The 20,996-nt window shown below is 36.1% G+C and overlaps 3 protein-coding genes and 1 long non-coding RNA gene across 4 annotated transcripts in view; all 4 read left to right on the top strand.

The window, feature by feature from the left end:
• The first annotated feature begins 2,932 nt into the window (after positions 1-2,932).
• On the top strand, positions 2,933-7,261 carry LOC100633724 (thromboxane-A synthase-like). The gene is given in 17 exon segments (XM_019997477.1): positions 2,933-3,029; positions 3,091-3,142; positions 3,591-3,687; positions 3,757-3,892; positions 3,949-4,037; positions 4,086-4,243; positions 4,293-4,444; positions 4,625-4,870; positions 4,921-5,009; positions 5,055-5,173; positions 5,176-5,191; positions 5,245-5,407; positions 5,467-5,535; positions 6,539-6,606; positions 6,668-6,766; positions 6,817-6,979; positions 7,030-7,261. Coding segments are annotated over 13 exon segments (1,506 nt in total). The 5' UTR covers positions 2,933-3,029; positions 3,091-3,142; positions 3,591-3,687; positions 3,757-3,892; the 3' UTR covers positions 7,105-7,261.
• On the top strand, positions 5,942-6,674 carry LOC109582645 (uncharacterized). Its single transcript, XR_002185177.1, has 5 exons — positions 5,942-6,033; positions 6,080-6,337; positions 6,392-6,485; positions 6,539-6,606; positions 6,655-6,674. It is a non-coding gene; the product is annotated as an uncharacterized LOC109582645 (long non-coding RNA).
• Positions 7,262-8,254: 993 nt separating the features above from the next.
• On the top strand, positions 8,255-13,222 carry LOC109582637 (uncharacterized). Its single transcript, XM_019997476.1, has 7 exons — positions 8,255-8,482; positions 8,545-9,063; positions 9,114-9,419; positions 9,473-9,562; positions 9,618-9,699; positions 12,133-12,949; positions 13,169-13,222. The coding sequence occupies exons 1-7, from the start codon at positions 8,455-8,457 to the stop codon at positions 13,220-13,222; spliced, it is 1,896 nt and encodes a 631-aa protein (XP_019853035.1). The 5' UTR covers positions 8,255-8,454.
• A 423-nt stretch (positions 13,223-13,645) lies between these two features.
• The window catches only part of LOC100633596 (chromodomain-helicase-DNA-binding protein 8-like), a 46,467-nt gene continuing 39,116 nt past the window's right edge, over positions 13,646-20,996 (top strand). Inside the window, exons 1-5 of the mRNA XM_019997475.1 lie at positions 13,646-13,728; positions 15,530-17,636; positions 19,018-19,162; positions 19,659-19,922; positions 20,458-20,606. Coding sequence (XP_019853034.1) covers positions 15,541-17,636; positions 19,018-19,162; positions 19,659-19,922; positions 20,458-20,606 — 2,654 coding nt within the window. The 5' untranslated portion in view covers positions 13,646-13,728; positions 15,530-15,540. The remainder of the gene's footprint in view (positions 13,729-15,529; positions 17,637-19,017; positions 19,163-19,658; positions 19,923-20,457; positions 20,607-20,996) is intronic.

Here is a 20,996-nt window from a genome sequence, read left to right as displayed (position 1 = left end):
TGTGAAGACAGTATTTCGTATGCTACCATTATTCATTGGTTTTATTGCAATTATTCTCAGTGATGATACCTATTGGTCTGCTGTGGAAAGTTTTACATTACCAACTTGCTTAGCAGTAACAGACTCTCAGTATTATTTCTGCTCGGTCATTCTAATGTTAATTTATTTATTCTTTATCAGATTTTGTTTCTACAAGTATATTCCCAGTATGCTAACTAGAATGAGTGTTGGTATCTTCCTTGCTTTTATTGTTACAGTTTCTAAAGTGACCATTTTTGCCATTGATAGGTTTCATCCTGACATAAACAACTTTGCTAAATTTCTTTTTATTCCACAAACAATTCAAGGTTTCTCTTTTATTTTTATGTATACAGTATCACTGGAGTTTACAGTAGCTCAGTCTCCAGTACACATGAGAGGAGTGATGGTTGGATTGTGGTATGCTACTACTTGGGGAATTGATTTTCTCATTAATACCACTCTCAAGTTTCCATTTGATTGTGAGAGTCAGTACATATGTACTAGTTTCTATTATTATATAACAAAGAGTGTACTAGTTCTTATCATACTGATAGTGTTTGTGATACTGGCTAAACGTTACAAGTATCGTGTGAGAGAGAATGAAGTTAATATTATTCAGATAGTTGATGATCATTATCAGAGATACATGGAACAAGAGGAACAATATAACAGAGACATAGACATCCCCTCTTAAGATGACTGACAAAATTAGTCACAGAATAAAAGTTGTGTGTTTTATTCTTTTGATTTTTGCATGCTAGTACGGTCATTTATTTCTTTTTGAAAATGGTTGTGCTTTTTGAAATGGCAATGTATTGATTGTTTAGTTGTTTTGTTTTTATATAAATTTTACATTAATATGACATGTACATGCAGACAAATTGTTTTCAAGATCAACAGCAGTTCTATCATGTTTACATCTTCAGTTTATGCATGCATGAGAAGAGTGATGGTCTACTATGCATGTACGGAATGCCCATGAACAGATCAATAGGTTTATTATTAGACTGCATAAAATTAATTCACACTGCACGTCATATCAAGATTGTTGTTATATCACTGTATTCAATGTATCTAGGCCTTATATCAGTTTTAAAACCATTTTGTCAAAAAGTAATTAGTCTATAGTGGTCAGTTAGAATGATGCAATTTCACATGCTCATTGAAGCTATAGATTTAGTCTAGTCTCAGTATGCATGCATGCGGAGTGCACCGAGTCTATTATTCAACTTGTCATATGACTTACATGAAGGTCAAATGGTCTCTCAATTCTGAACTCTCAAGCTGAAACAGAATGAGATATAGCAACGGACTACCAACTACTTTAGCAGTCTGGCTCACACTGGTTGGTACCTAGAGAGCTCAGAGCCTATAACGAAAGTCTGCCAGACATGCAGGTTTGTATTATAGTGGACTAGATAGCCTGATTCTTAACTCCTAAAATGATGAGCTTTTTTGGCATACTTCTACTTTTGTTTGTATCATATTGTATCCTTAAGTGGCTTGGAATCCCTCATCCTCTATATAGTTATGCCTTTTATGGGAAATGGAATAGAACTTTTTAAAATGGTAATAATTATTAAGCAATTATCTAATAAACTATTACTAAACTTTAATATAGCCTTCTACTGATTTTCAAGAGAGTTAGCTTGCTAAAAGTCGAAAGGTATTTGGGTGAGTTGAAACCTATCTGTCATAAGAAGTACATAGCCTACACAAATGTGCACATAATTGTGATACATGTACTATAATAGCTATTGCAAGCAATATACACGTATGTATTACAGCTATAATCCTGCTGCAAGCATGGGCATTGGTCCGCACATTGCAATTTACCAAGAAGGGGTGGCAAAATGGCAAGTAGGCTTGAGTAATGCTACAAAGAGGGGTGGCAAAAAGGGTTATAAAGTACATCTTGATTGTATAATTAATTTCTTTCTAGTTATTATATTGGCACAAAGGTAGACATTGTAGTAGCTAATCTTGACATACTCAAGGAGATCACGGTAAAGCAGTCCAATAAATTTATTCCAATTCCAATCATGTATACTATTCCACTATAGTCTGTTTATTGTAATGCTTACCAGTTGCCTCTAGTAGTCTAGTATCCTCTGAAATGCTCCCTTTCCCTTACTTGTAGTCTTTAAAATACTTGTAAACATTATTAGCTATCTCTTTCACCTCGCCATTCAATCTAACTCCCTTGCTTTTTAATACTCTTCGTCTCACTTAGTTACACTACAGTTCCTAAAGTCTTATCCAATATCCATTAGCCCTCCTGTACATCAAATGAAGCGCATTGCTAAGAATAAATTAAGTGGGGTAGTCTACATGGACAATAATAAGGTCAAGTTCCTTAAAATGCTTTTGAAAACCATGTCATGCATGTGGAGGAATCAGTGTCCAATTTCATATGATTTCTAATAAAGGCTCACGTGATGCTAATTAAGTGACTTTTTGACCCACCCTGCAGAACCTCCTCTGGGTTGAAAACGAGGGTTGAAAATTTACAGGCTCAGCAGTCTAGCATGTTTATGATAAACTGCTGAGTGTAAATTTATGCTGATGCAATTTCACAGTCTTCTATGAACAGTATGCAGTAGGAGTGGACCGAAGGGAAACAGTAGAACTCACATGAAGGTCATATGATCAACTCTGAACTCTCCGCAACTCAAGCCGAATGATCTATATAGCGACGGACTAGCCACTAGCTATAGGCCAGTCAGGTCTGGTTAGCACCTAGAGAGCCCAGAGAACTGCGGGAGTCTGTTTTAGTGGACTGATTCTCTACTGACTCCCAAAAATGAGCTTTCTTGGCATACTGCTACTTTTCATTACTCTGCTTAGTCTGCTACTTGTTTATTGTTGCTCTGTGAGTATTAGGTCCCATATACACTTCAGCGTTGCTTGTTTGCTCATAGTTTGTATCATGCATATGGTGTCCTTAAGAGGCTTGGAATCCCTCATCCTCCAGTTATGCCTTTTATTAAATAGAACTTTTAAAAATGGTAATAATAATAATTTATTATTAAGCAATTATCTGATTGACTATTACTAAATTTTCTATAGTCTTCTACTGATTTTCAAGAGAAATGGCTTGCTAAAAGTGGAAACTATTTGGGTAAGTTGAAACCTATTTTGTGCACATTTGCACATAAGCTGTGTACTTTATAATAATAACAGATTGTGTCACTATAATGGTTATCAAATAAATCATGGCCCTCCTTTCCCAATTTACCGGGCCAAAACGGAGTGGAATTGTTGAGGATAATTTTGACAAATGACCTAGCTGTTTTGCGCCCTGGAGGTTCATGAAATTAATTTTTGCAAATTTCCACTACTCTAGCATCTTGTATCGTATTAAATTGATTTTCAAGGAATTTAATTTCACGAATCTTAACTGAAAAATCTGCAAAATTTACGAAACTTGTTATCCTCGAAAAAACCCGCTATATAATATCATGAGTACATGATTATGTATCCTTGATGGTGTATAATGCTACAAAGAGGGGGTGGCAAAAAGGCTTATACAAGAAATATCATTGATTTTATTATTAATTTATTTCTAGTTATTATTTGGGTACAAACATAGACATTGTAGTAGCTGATCTTGACATACTCAAGGAGATCATGGTAAAGCAGTCCAACAAATTCGTCAATACAGATGTGAGTACACTAAAAGGAATTTTAATTTACAATGCATGTACCTGTACTTATGATATACTGTGTTTATAGAGACAGCCTCATCTAATGATTGAAATACGTAAGAATAACAACATGGGACCAGGATTGCTTTTTGAGCAAGGTGAGGAGTGGAAGCGTGTCCGTCGTATAGTTACTCCAACTTTTTCAAGCAAAAAAACTTAAGCTGGTTAGTCTTATAATGTGCTTTATCATCAAAACCAAATTAACATGTTTTTATGACAGATGATGCCACTAGTTGATAAAAGCATCAATTGTCTATGCAGTGTATTGGAAGATATTAATAAAAAGGGACAAAGTGTCAACGTACACAAGTAAAGCAATTGAGACATTTATAAAATTATTTTAAATTAATTATTCAGAATTTATGCCCAGTTTACTTTGGAAACAATTCTTGCAGTAGCTTTTGGTTCTGAAGTAAATGTATTAAAAGGTGAGGGAAGTGCACTTTCAGAAGCAGCTAATGGATTTTTCACTGATTTAAATGAATCATTCCTCATTTGGCATGAAATTATTGACAGTAAGTATTGTTGGATTAATATGCACTGATTACATTTTGGTGACCATAGGTTACTTCCCTACTTTGCTGAGATTACTAAGTGTCATTGGTGCAAGGATCCTACCATTAGGGAGACACATGAAGGTTATCAATGATACCTCATTGAGTATCATAAAATCAAGAAGAGAACAACAAGTGGAACAAAGCCACAATGGTAACAAGGTCTGTATCTTGAGCATCAAGATCTTTTACTGACACTTGCTGTACCACTTACCCCTCAATTGCCATCAACTTGTTGGAAATAGTACTAATAATTATAAGTGTTCCATTGAATAGAAAAAGTTTTCTTTGCTTTGTTGGAGTGATTTAACCATAACATGATGTATCTTGTATATTTTTTAGAGAGAAGATTTTCTTCAATTATTAATGGATGCTGAAGCACCAGATGACCCAGAGAATGAGTCTAGCATTAAGGCTTCATGTGTACTAACTGACAAACAGATTGTTGGTCTCTGCTTAGATTTTATGCTTGCTGGCCAAGAGACAACTAGTAGCTTGCTGGCCTTCACTTCATATCTTTTAGCAATAAACCCTCAAGAGCAAGAAGAACTGTGTCAAGCCATTGATGACTACTATCAGGAAAATGAAGTATATTGAAAAAAGTTATTATTATTATTATTATTGTACTGTATTTATAGAATCCTTCTTTGTATGATGCTTCACAAAGCATTCCTTATCTTGATTGGGTCATTCAGGAGACACTGCGTATATATCCACCAGCACCAACGTAATTGAGTACTATAGCCCATTTTTACTTTTATTTACTTTTTAGTATGGTTCGTTTGTGTAACGAGACATGTACAATGAATGGTGTCACAACCCCTGAAGGATGTAGAATTATTATTCCAATACTAAAGATACACATGTCACCAGAGTATTGGGACCAGCCGAAGTTTTCAATCCAAAACGGTTAGATCTGCTCCATCAAAAATTAATAATTAATAATTCCTCTTGATGTACAGGTTTAGCCCAGAAGGCAACGAGGGTAGGAATCCTCAGGCTTACATTCCTTTTGGTTCAGGACCAAGGAGTTGTATTGGAATGAGGTTTGCACTAATGGAGGCTAAGGCTTGCTTAGTGAGTATATTGAGGAAGTATAGGTTTGAAAGATCACCTGATACTCAGGTTAGCTGATCACAATCATTCATAGATTATTAATTCTTAATTTTATCTAATTGTTGTAGGTACCATTGAAAATGGTTCTAGGCTTTACACAATTTCCTAAAGATGGTATTTATCTTAAAATTGCAAAAGTTTAATATAGTTTCACTAATGATGCAATCTCCTCGTAGTTGACTTTTTTCTTAATTCTTTGAATTGTACTGACTTTTTGTTTAGGCTAAACTTTTTAATGCCATTTTTGCTGTGTAGTTTTTCAATGTTATGATTAATGCAGTGAATGTATTCATTAATTTTGAGGCATTTTTATTAAAAACTCAGTATTATGTTTTAGTTCTAGAATTATGTAATTTTCATTTACATATGGTTCAAAGCACATAGATTACACGTTGATAATCTAAATCTAGTGATGCAGGCACTGCCAACATTCATGCTGCAAATAAAGACTAACATTGTCTGTTTACATGATGGTAGTATTATAATTTTAAAACTATTATTAAAGTTAAATAGCCTAATTTTCATTACAAGTGGGTAACGGGTGTGGTCACAATGAAATAAAAATGGTGCCTATATCAGCTCGCTATCACATGTATCAGCAAGCCTGTCATTGCCTGTGCTCATTTGCAGGAAAGGTTAGCAAAATAAGATTAAACTGCTATTCAAAAACCTCTCTGCCAGCAAGAAAGATCACATAGCACAATAACGTGGCTCGAGCTATTCTAATGCAGTAGGAGGGGGCCTGTGGGGGAAATTAAGTGATGAAGATCATATCACTAGCATCAACGACTACTAGCTGAGCTACTAGAGCAGTACTGGCATTTATTGACCGGTGAGAGCTCATGAGAAGAGTCTAGCTGTAAGTAGAATGATGAGCTTTCTTGTGGCATACTGCTACTTTTAATTACTCTGCTACTCAGTTGTTTATTGTTGCTATCGGTGAGAATTACATTTAACCATATTAAACACTTCAGTGATGTTGTTTACTCATAGTTTGTACCATGCATATAGTGTACTTAGGAGGCTGGGAATCCCTCATCCTCCAGTTACGCCTTTAATGGGAAATGGAATAGAAATTTTTAAAACGGTAATTATAATTATTAGCAATTATAAACAAATTATGGTTAAATTTTGCTTTAGTCTTCAACTGATTTTCAAGAGAAATGGCTTGCTAAAAGTGGGAAGGTATTTGGGGAAGTTAACAAAATGTAATAAACCTGCCCACTGTTATATACATAACCTAAAATACACAATAGCTGCCAAAATATGATGGACATTGCACTACATTGAAATCCTCTCCTTGTCCGAAATGAAGATATATACGTCACCAGAGTATTGGGACCAGCCTGAAGTTTTCAATCCAAAACGGTTAGATCCATTTAAAAAACTAATCATTAATGATTCCTCTTGATGTACAGGTTTAGTCCAGAAGGCAAGGAGGGTAGGAATCCTCAGGCTTACATTCCTTTTGGTTCAGGACCAAGGAGTTGTATTGGAATGAGGTTTGCACTAATGGAGGCTAAGGCTTGCTTAGTGAGTATATTGAGGAAGTATAGGTTTGAAAGATCACCTGATACTCAAGTTAGCTGATCACAATCATGGGAGTATTAATTTTTAATTTTTGCATGTAGGTACTGTTGAAAACGGTAGTAGCTGCTTTGCAATATCTAATAGATGGTATTTATCTTAAAACTGCAAAAGTTTGAATGAACATACGACTGATTCAGTCTCCTAGTAGTTGACTTATTTCTTTACGCTGACTATACAAGTTTGATTGTCAATTTATTACTTTTTACTGTGTCTGATACTTTACTTTTATCCATTAATTTTTGCTGCATAGTTAGAATTGAAGTCATAAATACATGCTTGTCAGACAAGATACATGTAAGCAGTAAATTTTATTTTGAGGCTTTATTGCTTGTCACTTGCCACATGCACAAACTTATTTAGAGAGCCTGTGGCCTTGTTCTCATGCATGTTTTAGCTTTAGCTACCTACAAGTAGAAAAAGAGATTTTCTAATTATAAGAGTCTAGTTTAGCATGGTAGTTTGGTTATCTTTTGCGTACTAAATAAATAGAAATATGTGGTAGCTCCCAGCTGGAACGCTACGACTACTTTTACCTGATACGTAATGTAGTTGTACACTCTAATTAGTATTGGTGTCACATTGGACATTTTGAGCAAAAATTTATTTTTGGAAGTTGCTATTGAGTCTGTATCAATTACATGTAAAATGAGGGGGTACTGATGAGAAGTTGTATCACATTTTTCACGTCATATGTATTTATTGTACATTTAAAATGTTGTTCAGTTTATTGTGAAGGAGAGAGAGGGAGAGGAAGGAGGGGGAGGGCGAAGGGGGATGGTGAGGGTAAGGGTGAGGGTGAGGGAGAGAGAGGGAGAGAGGAGTGAGTAAGGGATAAATGAATGAGTGCAGGAATTAAAGAGTTAGAGGGAACTCAGGGAAGAGAGAAAGTGAGTGATAAAGAAGAAGTTAATAATTATTTCTTGAGGACAATGAATGTGGTCATGAGTACTCTTCAACTTGTGTGTATTAACTCATAAAATGCAATTTTTTATAATAATGATAAGGTAGTTCTATGTATTGACATCATTATACAATTTAATATTAGTCATACAGGGAAATGACCAAATTTAGTCATAAGAACAATAACAGCTGCAGTAGGAAGTACAAACATTTGGTCACTGATACGCTTCAGAGGATTCTCATATGACAATGATGAATACTTGATAATAGTCTAGTATAGTCACAAAATACACCCACTTTTTTGTGCTCTACTTAGCGAGGGCATAGAAAATTTTGTTTTTTGAGTTATTCTCAAGATGATTGATGTCTCTCAATGGAGAGCAAGTATTGGACTGTGGAGCTACTGTCAACTTGCCTCTAGTAGACCAGCTAATGGCCACCACTCTCACTCATTCAAAGCTAAAGTAGACAGTAGGTCAGGCCATACTACATCGGAAGAGAAGACATCTAAACTGCCAGCAGCTCTGTCTTTCACTGTTTCCCTTCTTTTATCTTTATTAAGATGTATGGAGTTCATTTTTTCCCCTTCCACGGGTAAATAATTTAAGAGTCTATATGTACATAGCTAATGTTGTCATAATATGTATTTATAATAGGTGTTACTGTTATGACCCACTGCCTCCAGTCATTAGCCTTGTTTATATCTACTATTGGCAGTAGCTTTGACCTGATCTACTATTTGGTTTTACTTCTCCTCCTCTTATCAGGAGATGTTGAACTCAATCCTGGTCCTATGATAGATGATCAACCATCTTGTCTCTTACTTGCGAAGTGTCTTAAGCCACTTGCTGACTGGAAACCATTTGCTCTTTGCCTTCCTGGGATAACACAGTCTGATGTCAGTATAATCAATAAAACAAAAAGAAATGCTCATCTTAAAAAAATGGCTTTACACAAGAAATGGCTACAAGTTAATCCTACAGCATCATGGAGAGATGTCATTAATGCTTTGAAACAATGTAAAGAGAATGAACTAGCTAGAACTATTGAACATGAAATGGAATGGTCTACTGGAGGAGCTAATAATGATGGCAATACATCAACGAATCCTACTGGAAAAAATTCTGATGATAATATGGAAGCCATGACTAGATCTAATCCTGGTCAAATAACAGGTAAATATATAATTAATGTACAACCCTCATTAACTAATACACTACTGCAGGTAATCCAATGGATATATTAAGGACTCATTCTCACCTACTCACTGATGGAATTTCATGCGATCTTTACAGAATAACAAGTGAACTACTTGCTAAAGGATTGATACCACAACAAACTTTTGATGATGTACTTGTAATGGGAATTATGACTGATTATACTAAAGCAATGAAACTGATGAGCGTATTGCAACGGCAGTTAGAATCATCCCTTACTCCAGAGCAATATCTCATTAATACATGTCATGTATTAATGAACCAACAACATCATACACTAACAGATATTGCTACCTCTATATTACACCAGTTAGGTGAGTGTGTGTGTGTTTGTGTGTACATTATCAGTGATTATCTCTATCATTAGGTCAGTCTATACCTGATAATGTCAGTTCACATACTGTACTACCATCACAAGTTGATGATACATCCAATACATCAGTTACTAATATAAGAGGTACATAATAAAAATTAATGTGTATACATTATATTTTATGTATCTTGATCAATAGGTCAGTCTGATGTAACTAAACCCATTCATTCAATACCTGATGATGTTCAAGGATATGCTGACAATATGAGACAACTCTACAAGCACCAACCTATTGTTGCTACAGACTGGCCACCAAGAATTGGAAAAGATTATTTTGGAAGACTAGCACTAGTAGAAAAACAAGACTCCAGTACACAAGCAGAATCAGCTTGGCATCTGCTAAGGGGACAAGTTGATAAAACAGTTAAACTAACTGAAAACAAAGAGATAAGTGTCGAAGATGTTCTCCAACCCACAGAAAGTTCTCTGTCTCTCAGAGTAGTAATAGATGGTCCTCCTGGTATTGGCAAGACAACACTTTGTCGTAAACTGTTAAACATGTGGTCAAATGAAACTCTTGTACACCAACAGTATAACTTAGTACTTTACTGTCCTTTAAGAAATAGGAAGGTAGCTACGGCTTCTACCCTAGCCGACCTGTTTGAGTATAAAAGTTTTAAAGTTTCAAAAGCAGTTGATTGGTTTTTGGATAGAGATGGAGAAGGATTACTGATAATCTTTGATGGTTGGGATGAACTAAGTGAACAACTCAGACAGTCTTCATTAGCTGCTAGTATAATTCGTAGAAAGCAGTTGTATGAATGCTCAGTAATTGTCACTTCTCGTAGCTATGCCTCCTCTTCACTTCTAGAGATTTCTAATCTTAGTAGACATGTTCAGGTCATTGGGTTTTCTATGGAAGAAATTTCAACAGTAATTATACAAACACTTCAAAAAGATGCAAAATTAGCACAAGAACTCATTGATAAAAAAAGGAAAGATGATAAAGATAACGAACCTTTCACAACTACTCAAAGCAATAAGGACTCACAACTAGCAGTAAAACTCATTAATGATCTTAAGGTACGAGAGGATGCCCAATCATTGTGTTATATACCACTAGTCTGTTCCATGGTCATCTTAGTTTACTGTAAGGAAGGAGGACACTTACCAACAACACTCACTGAACTGTATGAGAACTTTATTCTACAAACTATCAGAAGGCATGTTAAAAGGCATGACATTAACCCACGTACTTTAACTAGTCTTTCTTCATTACCATTGCAATTAGCTAATCCTTACAAAAAGATGTGTCAATTAGCTTATACTAACCTGGCTAATACAATAATGACATTCTCTTCACTTCAACTACAGTCAATGAATGAGGTAGTCATGGAAGACTATCTTGGATTGATGACAACATTCCCAGAGTTTGATGAGGAGAAGTATCAGTTCCTTCACTTAAGTATACAGGAGTTTCTAGCTGCATGGTGGATAGCTAAGCATGAGAAAAATACAGAGGAAGTGTTTAATAATCAATTTTATAATGATCACTTTCGAATGTGTTTGAGGTTTGTGGCCGGTCTAACTCACCTTGAACATGAGAGCTATCAACAGTATTTCAGTAAACAACTTGACTTACAGTGTAAGAAAGAAAAATTGTCTGGATTTGAGACTTGTTGTCTCTCTTATTTCTACCACAATCCCGAAATTGATCAATATGATCATGTCAGTTCAGATGCTTTGGACAATGTTCCCATTCTTCTTCTTCAACTCCTGTATGAATCACAGAACACAACATTATGTCAAGTATTAGCACAATCCATGAACAACAACTCACTGTGTTTGCTTGAGTTTATAGTATCATTATCATTGTTCGACTGGTTCTGTCTCAGTTTTTGCATAAACAATTCCAACACAACATGGAATCACTTGCACCTAGATCTACATGATCAGCAACTATCAATCTTCACAGCTGGACTAACCAATAACTCACTACAGACCAAATGTAAGAGAATGGAGGTAGTTTTGCATAAACTTACTGATGAATTGTTAATACAAAAATTATTACAACCAGTACTTTTACACAATATTCACGAGTGCTACTGTGAATTATCACAATTCAGTCACTATTTTCCCTGTCTTGCATTGTTACAGTTTCTAAATCTTCCTCATTTGAAGATACTGCACTTAAAAATGACTGGTCCTACTATACAAGCAGTTAATAATACATGTTACTCAGACAAGTGCACTGAACTTGAGAAATGTGTAGTAATGAATTCAACTCTAAAAGAATTGAAGATTCAGTATTTTAGAGTGATGGTAATAACAAATATTATTATCAGTGTCATTAGAGGAGTAACAAGAAATAAAACAATAACATCATTATCAATACATGTTTCCTCTGATATACTAGATCCAGATTTAGCTGGTGATACTTCTACTCCCTATCCTCTACCTGATGGAGTAATAGAGCAGTTACTAAAGGACAACAACACATTACAATCCCTTTCACTGGGCATACCTAATGAACTCCTACCATCATCACTGAATATAGTAGAGGTGAACACTCCACTGACTGCTTTAGAGATAGAAGAAGATTTATTGAATAGTGAACTGATGACATCATCACTCCTTCCACATATCAAAGGATTACACTGTCTGATACTGCATGAGTCGTACCCACCACATCTTCTGTTTCTCTCTCATCCCAGTCTACATACGCTTGCTTTACCACTGGCCACAGCTGAGAGTGCTGTTGAACTGTTTACTATTCTACAAACCAATAATACACTTAAAGCTCTGAGTATAGATATAAAGGAAATATCGTGGGAATGGGAGGAGGAAGAAGGGGAGGAAGAGCTAGAGGTGGAAGAAGGGGAAGAAGAGGGGGAGGAGGGGGAGGAAGAGAATGTTGAAGAGAGGGACTCAAAGGAGTATGTGGGAGAGGAGGAGGAGGAGGAAGAGATGGAAGATTGGGAGGGGGAGGTAGAAGAGGTGGACGAAGAGGGGGAAGAGGAGGTGGAAGAGGAAAAGGAGGCATTTCAGGAAGAGGAAGAGGAACTAGAGCTGGAGGAGGAAGACAAGGTATATACCAGAAGTATGGGTACTAGCCTACAAAACATGCTAACACAAAACTATGCACTCAAACACCTTGAGATTAATGATGACATATCTAGTGACATTCCCAGTTCATTCTTGTCATTTCTTACAACTGGTCTCAGACATAACAACAGTCTACAGCAGTTGAGTATACCCATTCCTGCACTTAAAGAGATACAAACTTTTATTGATGTCATCTCCCAAAAGAACAATCTCACAGAATTGAAAATGAACCTCAAATTAGATCAGTCATGTGGTAATTGTAGTGATGAAAAAGAGGAGGAAGCTACAGCAATAACACCGTTTTTTTATGAACTGTTACTTCCTGCTGTTAGTACCATGTTAACATCTCATGCAACCATTAAACTACTTAGGATAGAGTACGATAATAGCGATGATAACTTATCTCAATCTAACTGGATAGACAAAGTAAAACATTTATATGAAACTGTCTTCATCCATCCATCACTTGAATATCTTCAGTTTAATCCTGGAGACACTACTTCTCTCCTATCAGATACTCTGAAAGATCATAGGAAGACACTGATTGATAGACACAGAAAAGAACAGCCACACAAACCACTACCAATAGTGTATATTATTCACAATAATTAAATTACTAATAGCTTTGTAATAATTATTGTTCAGTTTAGTAATTATGATACAGCTAATTATGATCAGGTTTGCTTCTGGAAATTGTGAGGTTAAGTTATTAATAGCAAGTTACACTACATCATGCAGACCGCCTAAAATAGTCATTTGTCCATCCACAAATGATTCTGTGGCAGTGTATATAGGTGTATGCATTCATGATTCTTTTGCCAGAGCTAGGTTTTTTGTACTAAAAAATCTATTGCTAACTTGAATTCTTTTGCTTTCCTTTGATCTTTGTACATGATTACATCAAATTATAGAATGTAGCTAGTGCTAGCTACTAGAATTGATTTTAATAATGTAAAGCATAATAAAGGAAACTATTTAAAAAAATCTTGAGGAAAAAATTTGACTTCAATGATGCTTGTCACACAATTTAATTTGGTACATTTAGCAACAGATCTAAATTTAATAACTGTTAATAATTAACTTTCGTATAACTCAGGATAACACCGCAAGATCACGTGATCTACAGCGGCACGCGGCTGTGAGAGAGTGATTCTCCTGAGCATATCTGGTCTGTCCTATCTACTGTCCTCCATTGTGTTAGTGGGGTGAGTCCACGATCCATTCAACGTGCTATCTGTTTTGTATTGTCGTCCATGCTTGATGTATAAGGTCCTTTTAAGCTGTTTTCTAGTCCTTTGGATAGAGTTTTTGTCCCCTTGCCCGTTTTTGACCTTTATGGCCCGAGGAAAGATGGCTTTCAGTCAAAATGGCGGAAAACACTCCTAGCCTGTCCCAGAGCATTTTAAACCATGCCTAAGGCAAATAAACCCCCCAAACCTCAGAAATACTCTCAAATATAAATTATAGGAATTATTCTGCACAGTTTTTGTCTCAAAAGTTGCTATAGTATTTTTAAGTTAAAAAATACAATTCGGCTTGAGTTCTGATACTGGTGACACATGTAGTAGATATGTAATACTTGTAATTTGTTCCTATTCATTTACTGTACTTTGCATTTAATGCCCTATTTTATAAATGTGATTATTAATGGAAATTGTATAATAATACATGCCGTACATGTTCATTGTACATGTACTACTGAGATGGGCTGTGAATGATCATATGATAATGCAGCATTTGGAGGTGTCTTGCTACAATTTGTTGGGCAAGCTTTTATGTCTTATACATGTACATTGCATCTGTCATTAGCTAAAAACTGAGGTATAATTATACGTGTACATGTACATGTACATTGATTTACATGTACATGTAATTGTTTTGATGGTTAAATGTACATTCCTACAGTACATGTACTTTTCTTGATTATGTATTTATTTTTGAGATATTTACCCTGTCATGTAGTTATTTTTGTAGCGAATCAATTTAATATGATTTAGTCACTAGCTAAATAAATAATTATTATTTATGAATTAAATTATAATGATTGTACTGATAATTGGTATGTACATGTACACGCACATGTACATGTGTAGTATGTATTTCACTAATATCCAAGCAGTCATGTTTGTACATAGGGATAAGCTATGTTATAGAATGTACATGTATTATGATTTTAATGTGCATGTACGTGTACATGATTCCTCTTAATTCTGAAACCATTTAAATTTTTGTTTCTCTAATGTTTGTACACTTTGATTATATGCGTATGTACATGTACATGTACATGTGTAGGTATGTACAAAGGGTATGCACTAATTAAAGGATTTGATTACATTTTTGTATGTACATGTACATATACCTGCACACATTGCTATGCTCTAAAAATTTTGATGTCATTCCTGCTCATGAACTATTTAATTTTTACTTCCATAATTAATTAATGTGGTTTTCTATTGGCAACAATTAACTTTTTTTTCTACACTGCCAAAAGTATACACATACATGTACAATAATATTTTTGTTATCAATTATTGTTTTTATTTGTTATTTTGTTATTTGTTGTACAATAGTATTTAAAAAAATAACATTTTTAGTTTTCTCTCCTGCCAATTGTACCAATTGTTTAATTGTTTTTATTGGTCATGTGGATTTGCAATGTAATTTCATGTACGTGTACATTGTATGATAATAGATACAAAGGAAACTATTACTGCACAATGAAAGGATCCATGCTATTGCTAATACTGTGTTGTTAAAATCTTGCCAAAAGTACACATACTTGTACATGTACATCTAAAATATACATGTACATGTACACAGGTTTGTGCTATATCAATCATTTAATCATGTCTATTGGTATGGTATGCAAGAAATCATAAAATTAACATCCTTGAAATCCAACCACAAAATACATGTACCCTCAAAAAACTTATGCCTTAACATGCACACTTACAATTGTACACGTACATGTACAGAAGATTATTTTGTTCTTTTTCCTTCATTTAGACTTGTGGACAATGGCCGATGCTAGTGTGTCCAGTATCAATGATGATACTTCTTCTCAGTCAAACACTGATACTACCAGTGATCCTTTATCCTCTAAGACAGAGACCGGTCCAACCTTCACTGTACCCTCTTTCCCTCTCACCCAGGCCCTGATGAGTGGAGACACCAGTACTTCTAGTAGTATAGGGACTGCTCCTTCTACTGATAATGTGAACATAACTTCAAGTATTAATTCTAATGTTATTATTAATGAGGACACTCCTTCTCTCTCGTCCACACAATCACAAGTTCCTTCTCTCTCTACTCCACTCACTCCTCAATCACAGCCTCCTTCAATTGATGTACATACAGTATCTGTTAATGGTTCTACTCCAGCATCAGAGCCACTCCTAACATCAGCTCCAATTATATCTTCAATAGCTCATTCGCTACCACAGTCTGTTGGTACAGCTCTTGAAGGATTAGGTGATGCCCCTACTAGCTCTGTGTCTCCAGTCCTCAATAATCCACAGGCTAATGTGACTAAACCTTCAGTTTCTCTTAATGTGGGATCCACTCCTTTAATAGCCGGACCTGCTGTACTCCAATCCACTACTCCTAATACTAATAACACTCATTTATTAGTAACACAGGGTCCAGTTCCTATTCATACACAACCAGGCAAGGTAGCCCCTGTTACTAGCGTAGGAGGACAAGTAGTGTCGGCCATATTGACTCCTATCACATCAGTGAAGCCTGTTGGTACTGCTGGAGGAGTCACTGCTACCACTGTGAGTCCAAAACCAGCTCTGCCTATCAAAGTGGCTAAGACAGTGGGGGCTACTCCTCTAGTGAAGAAGGTATCATTACCAGTGACTGGAGCAAAGGGCTCCCTACCCAGTACTACTAATATCACATTAGCTGATATACTACCTCACATGATTGCAATGAGTTCATCATCATCATCTCCTCCTGGAACAGGAACCAACACTCCTCCTCTCTCCAATACTCCAAAGACTCAAATCGGGAAAACTGGTCAGACCAGTTCTTTACTCGTTTCTAGCGGAGTAAAGCCCAGTCAAGGAGGTTCCTCGGTGACTCTCGTAACACCGAAAAGTATCAGGACTAGTTCTACTAGTACTACACCAACATCTAGTGGAGTCCCTAGTACCAGTAATACTCCTCTTAGTAAGAATGATTTACAATTGTTGGCATTCCTACAGTCAAACCTACCCCACCTCTCACACGTTCAAGAGAGCATCAAGAGTATCATACAAAACAATATCATCCTCCAATCAATGAAATCATCATTATTACCCTCTACTACTGCTACCACAGTCACTGGGTCTACTCTCTTGTCTCCTGTTAAATCCACAGCACAGGCTCCGTCCAGTGTTCCACCAGTGACCCTGTCTATTGGTACGACCAGCGTACCGTCGTCCACCCTCAGTGCCACCACGCCCACTTCTCAGTTGCAGCGTAAGCCTGTCCTTGCTCAGGTCATTGGGTCTAATTCTTCTCTTAAAAACGTGTCGTCAGTCTCCCCCTCTCTCTCTTCTCCGGCAGTCGTCACAGCAAAGGAGCAACCCCCAACCTCCGCTGCATCCCATGGTGTCAAGACCACGCCCCCGTCTTCTACTAAATTACTCATTAGCCCGGGGGCGGTCCCCATCCAGTCTCAATCTAACACTCAAAAAGGAGAAGCGAGCATTGTATCGACTCCGCCCAAAACTACCACCACACCCACGAATACCTCTCCAATTCCAGACCTGTCGCTTCACATGGCCCCGCCCTCTAATTTAACACCTTTGGACGTCGACTTGGACGATGTTGAGATAAAAGAAGAGCCACTTGACGTTGGTCAGCCTGTGGTACCTCTCGAGTTACCGTCCTTCCTATCTGACCACACCTACTGTATATACAACCCTACTGTCCCTTCTCTACCGCGACAGTTACCCGAGTATGTCGTTACTATTCCGTCCGAGAGACTATCGTATGCTCCTGAAGTACCTGATTCTCCAAGGACTCTGTTTAAGTTGCTGAAGGTTCTTCCAAAGAAGGTCTCGGGATCATCTCGACCGAAATCAAGTACTTTAAAGAGTTTTACTCCAATAGGAAGGATAGGGAAGTGAGTACTACAATTATCACATGTACATGTACATGTAATATACACGTACATGTACATGTACTGTATATGTACATGTACTTGTACATCTTACATTGTCTACATGCATGCATGTAGTCATGTACATGTAATGTATATACCTTAAGGAGACAATTGTTTGCGGGTATTTAATTTAGCGAATTTTAGCGATTTTAAAAAATCGCTAACTTAAGTCCGCGCTAATTTTAATTTCTTCATTAAAAGTGGGTGTGGTCACAATGAATAAAATGGCGGCCGTCAGCAAGTCTGAGCTTACTTGCAGCAAACGGTCAGCAAGATAATACTAAACTACTGTCCAAAGACTTCTCTAGCAGTTAGCCTAGGTTAACAAAGCAGATGACAATCTTCTTCGTTCAGTGACTGCTTCTAACTGTAAGCAAGATAACTTTAATGGCTGCTGAGCCAGTGATGACTGATGAAGCAATTTCAGCAAGATTAATGCAACAAGATCTGCTGTATTTAGACTTGTGCAATTGCTTTGCTAGCTCAGACATGTAGATCACAGCACATAATCTATAGCTTGCTTAGGCTCACCCCTTTAATTCTTCTAGAAGTTATTAATACCAAATGATCAAAAACGCTAAATTAAGTACCAGCCAAATGTCAGTATCATGAAAATCGCTAAAATAAGTACACGCTAATAATTGTCTCCTTAAGGTATGCATTTCTTATACATTAGGAGTTGTATTGTGTAACCACAAAGCTATGAATATTATAACAAAAGCTGCAACCCACGATAGACTTTTCAAAAATGAATGCATATAAGTGACACCATCACTGCCATGCATACCAGTATGTCTTAAGATAAGTTTGAATTAAAATTTTTGGATGGGATGTATGATTTACCTTGATGTATTATCAAGGGATGTCCCTTGATGTATTTACGATTAATATAAACAAATAAAACAATAGTTATAGCTTTCTGCATGTACAGTACATGTGAAGTACACATATGAATGTACCACATGTACATTTTCTGATGCATGTTAGTCCCCTTATGCTGTGTAGAAAGTTTGAGGTGATTCAGACTAAGAGTTTTTGAGTTATGGCTGTACTGTAAAGTGTGCAATTTTTTGAAAAATACTCTGTACTATACCCATGATTTAATCTGAAAAATGGCTTCAAAATCACCCCCAATTTTTTTATTACATTATATGATACATCCTTTGCTGTGTAGAAAGTTTGAGCTGATTCTGACTAAAAATTTTAGAGGTATACCCATTTTTTAAAAGTATGCCAATTTCTCAAAACACGATTGGACATAATAGCCCATGCTTTTTCCTAAAAACACTTCTTTCACTGCTGTTCAATCTATATTTTTCTCTCCTCTCTCCCTCTCCCTCAGAAGACCCTCTTCTCGTAAGCGTAAGACTCCAATCCCATCCAAAAGGTTATCCCGTGCTATGCACAATGCTGATAGTGAAGACGAGTCCTTTGGATCAGGCACTCCTGATGTGTCTGATGGGGACACTCCTGATGACTCCTCCACTGTAAGAATACATGTACATGTACACAGTACATGTACACATGTACATGTACTGTGTACATTTACATTTACATTACATGTAGGAACATTTATTGCTAATTTACACCTTTTTACATGTACTTGTTTATACCCATTAACATTCTAAAGTTTGAATACATTTTAAATATTTATGTATGCATGTACATGTACATCCTAATTTACATGTATTTGTTGTTGTACTGTAGATGGCTTTTAGCTTTTTTAATCATTTTTTGTCCTTATTGTAATGATTAAGTATATGCATGTAAATGTACATGTACATGTACATGTATCTGTAATTTTTTTGATGTTAGCATGTACATGTACATATACATGTATGTGTATTTTAAATTACCAATTACTATGGGCTGGTTACATGCATGTACATGTACATTTACATGTACATTTATGTGTCTTTTAAATTATTATTTACTTATTTATTTGTTTATTTAATTACATTTGCATGTACATGTATTTATTAGCGTCGTCGGTCTCAGCGTATCAAAGGCCAGAGGAAGCATTACGTTGATGACGTGAGTATCAGTGATGAGGAGACACTGGACGACATCATGCAACCTCCGCCGAGGAAGACCGGGTTCTATGGGTACACTGGACCACCGGACGATGAGAGTGATTATGATGAGGGTCTAATGGTGGGGGGAATGAAAGGAGGAAAGTCTTCAAGATACAAGAAGAGTATTACTATCAATCCGACTGAAGGATTTCAATATTCTGATATTTATGTGGTAAGTATTATTATTATGTAATTATCATATAATTCATTAAACTGTAACTTTGCTTTGGTTATTAATAATTACATGTACATGTACATGTACATCTTCATATTACGTACATCAGGGTTTCCCACAAAGCATACTAAGTGAGCTAAACAGCATGAGCTTTGTGAGCTGAAAAGCACTACAATACAGTACATGGCATTTCGAGCAACTTTAGAAATTCATTAAAAATATAATTTTGATTGGAATCAGCTCGAAGTTGATACACAACATATGGGCATGTATATGTACATTTATCAGAAAAAATTATTAAAATGGAGAAATCTCTCCTTGTAATTTTTGTTGAAATACCCTGTAAGTATTGGGTTTTTTTGGCCCAAGTAATTTTGAGCCTGATGTACATGTACATGTTATGCATTCTCGTTATCAATAATTATCACTATCTACAATGTATTATTTTACGAGCATCAAGTTTGGGTAGAAAAATATACATGTAATGTAAATACATGTACATAATAATAATTTTATTAATGCATGTATTTAGGATGCTCCAGCAGAAGAGGCTAATGTTGTTGAGAAGATATTATCACATCGAATGAGACCAAACACTAATACTGGCACTGGTGCTAGTGATGATGGAGCAAAGAAACAAGGAGAGTTTATTGAGGAGTATCTAGTCAAATATAAGAACTAGTTAGTGTGTACACTTTCATATTATCATTACTTATTATTTACTCTCATTTGTCTCGTTAGTATAGTACAAGTATATACATGTACAAGTACATGTACAATGTAGATACAATACACATTGATTTTATTGTGATGTACATGTACATGTACATGTTTCTGTTATAATTATTGTATTTCTGTCTCTTTAATGTACATCTACATGTACATGTACTTTAAATCTCATTGCTTTACTTTTTGTGCTTCTCTTCTTCCCTTCCCCCCTCTCTCTCTCCCCTCCCCTCTATCTCACCCCTCCCCTCTTCTCTCTCTCCCCCTCTTCTCTCTCTCCCCCTCTTCTCTCTCTCCCCTCTTCTCTCTCTCCCCCTCTTTTCCCCCTCTTCTCTCTCTCCCCCT

Source organism: Amphimedon queenslandica, unplaced genomic scaffold (assembly GCF_000090795.2).
Source record: "Amphimedon queenslandica unplaced genomic scaffold, v1.1 AMPQUscaffold_13368, whole genome shotgun sequence".
Classification (NCBI taxonomy): Eukaryota; Metazoa; Porifera; class Demospongiae; order Haplosclerida; family Niphatidae; genus Amphimedon; species Amphimedon queenslandica.
The sequence above is the reverse complement of the archived record's forward strand: the minus strand, read 5'-3'. Positions and strand labels throughout refer to the sequence as shown.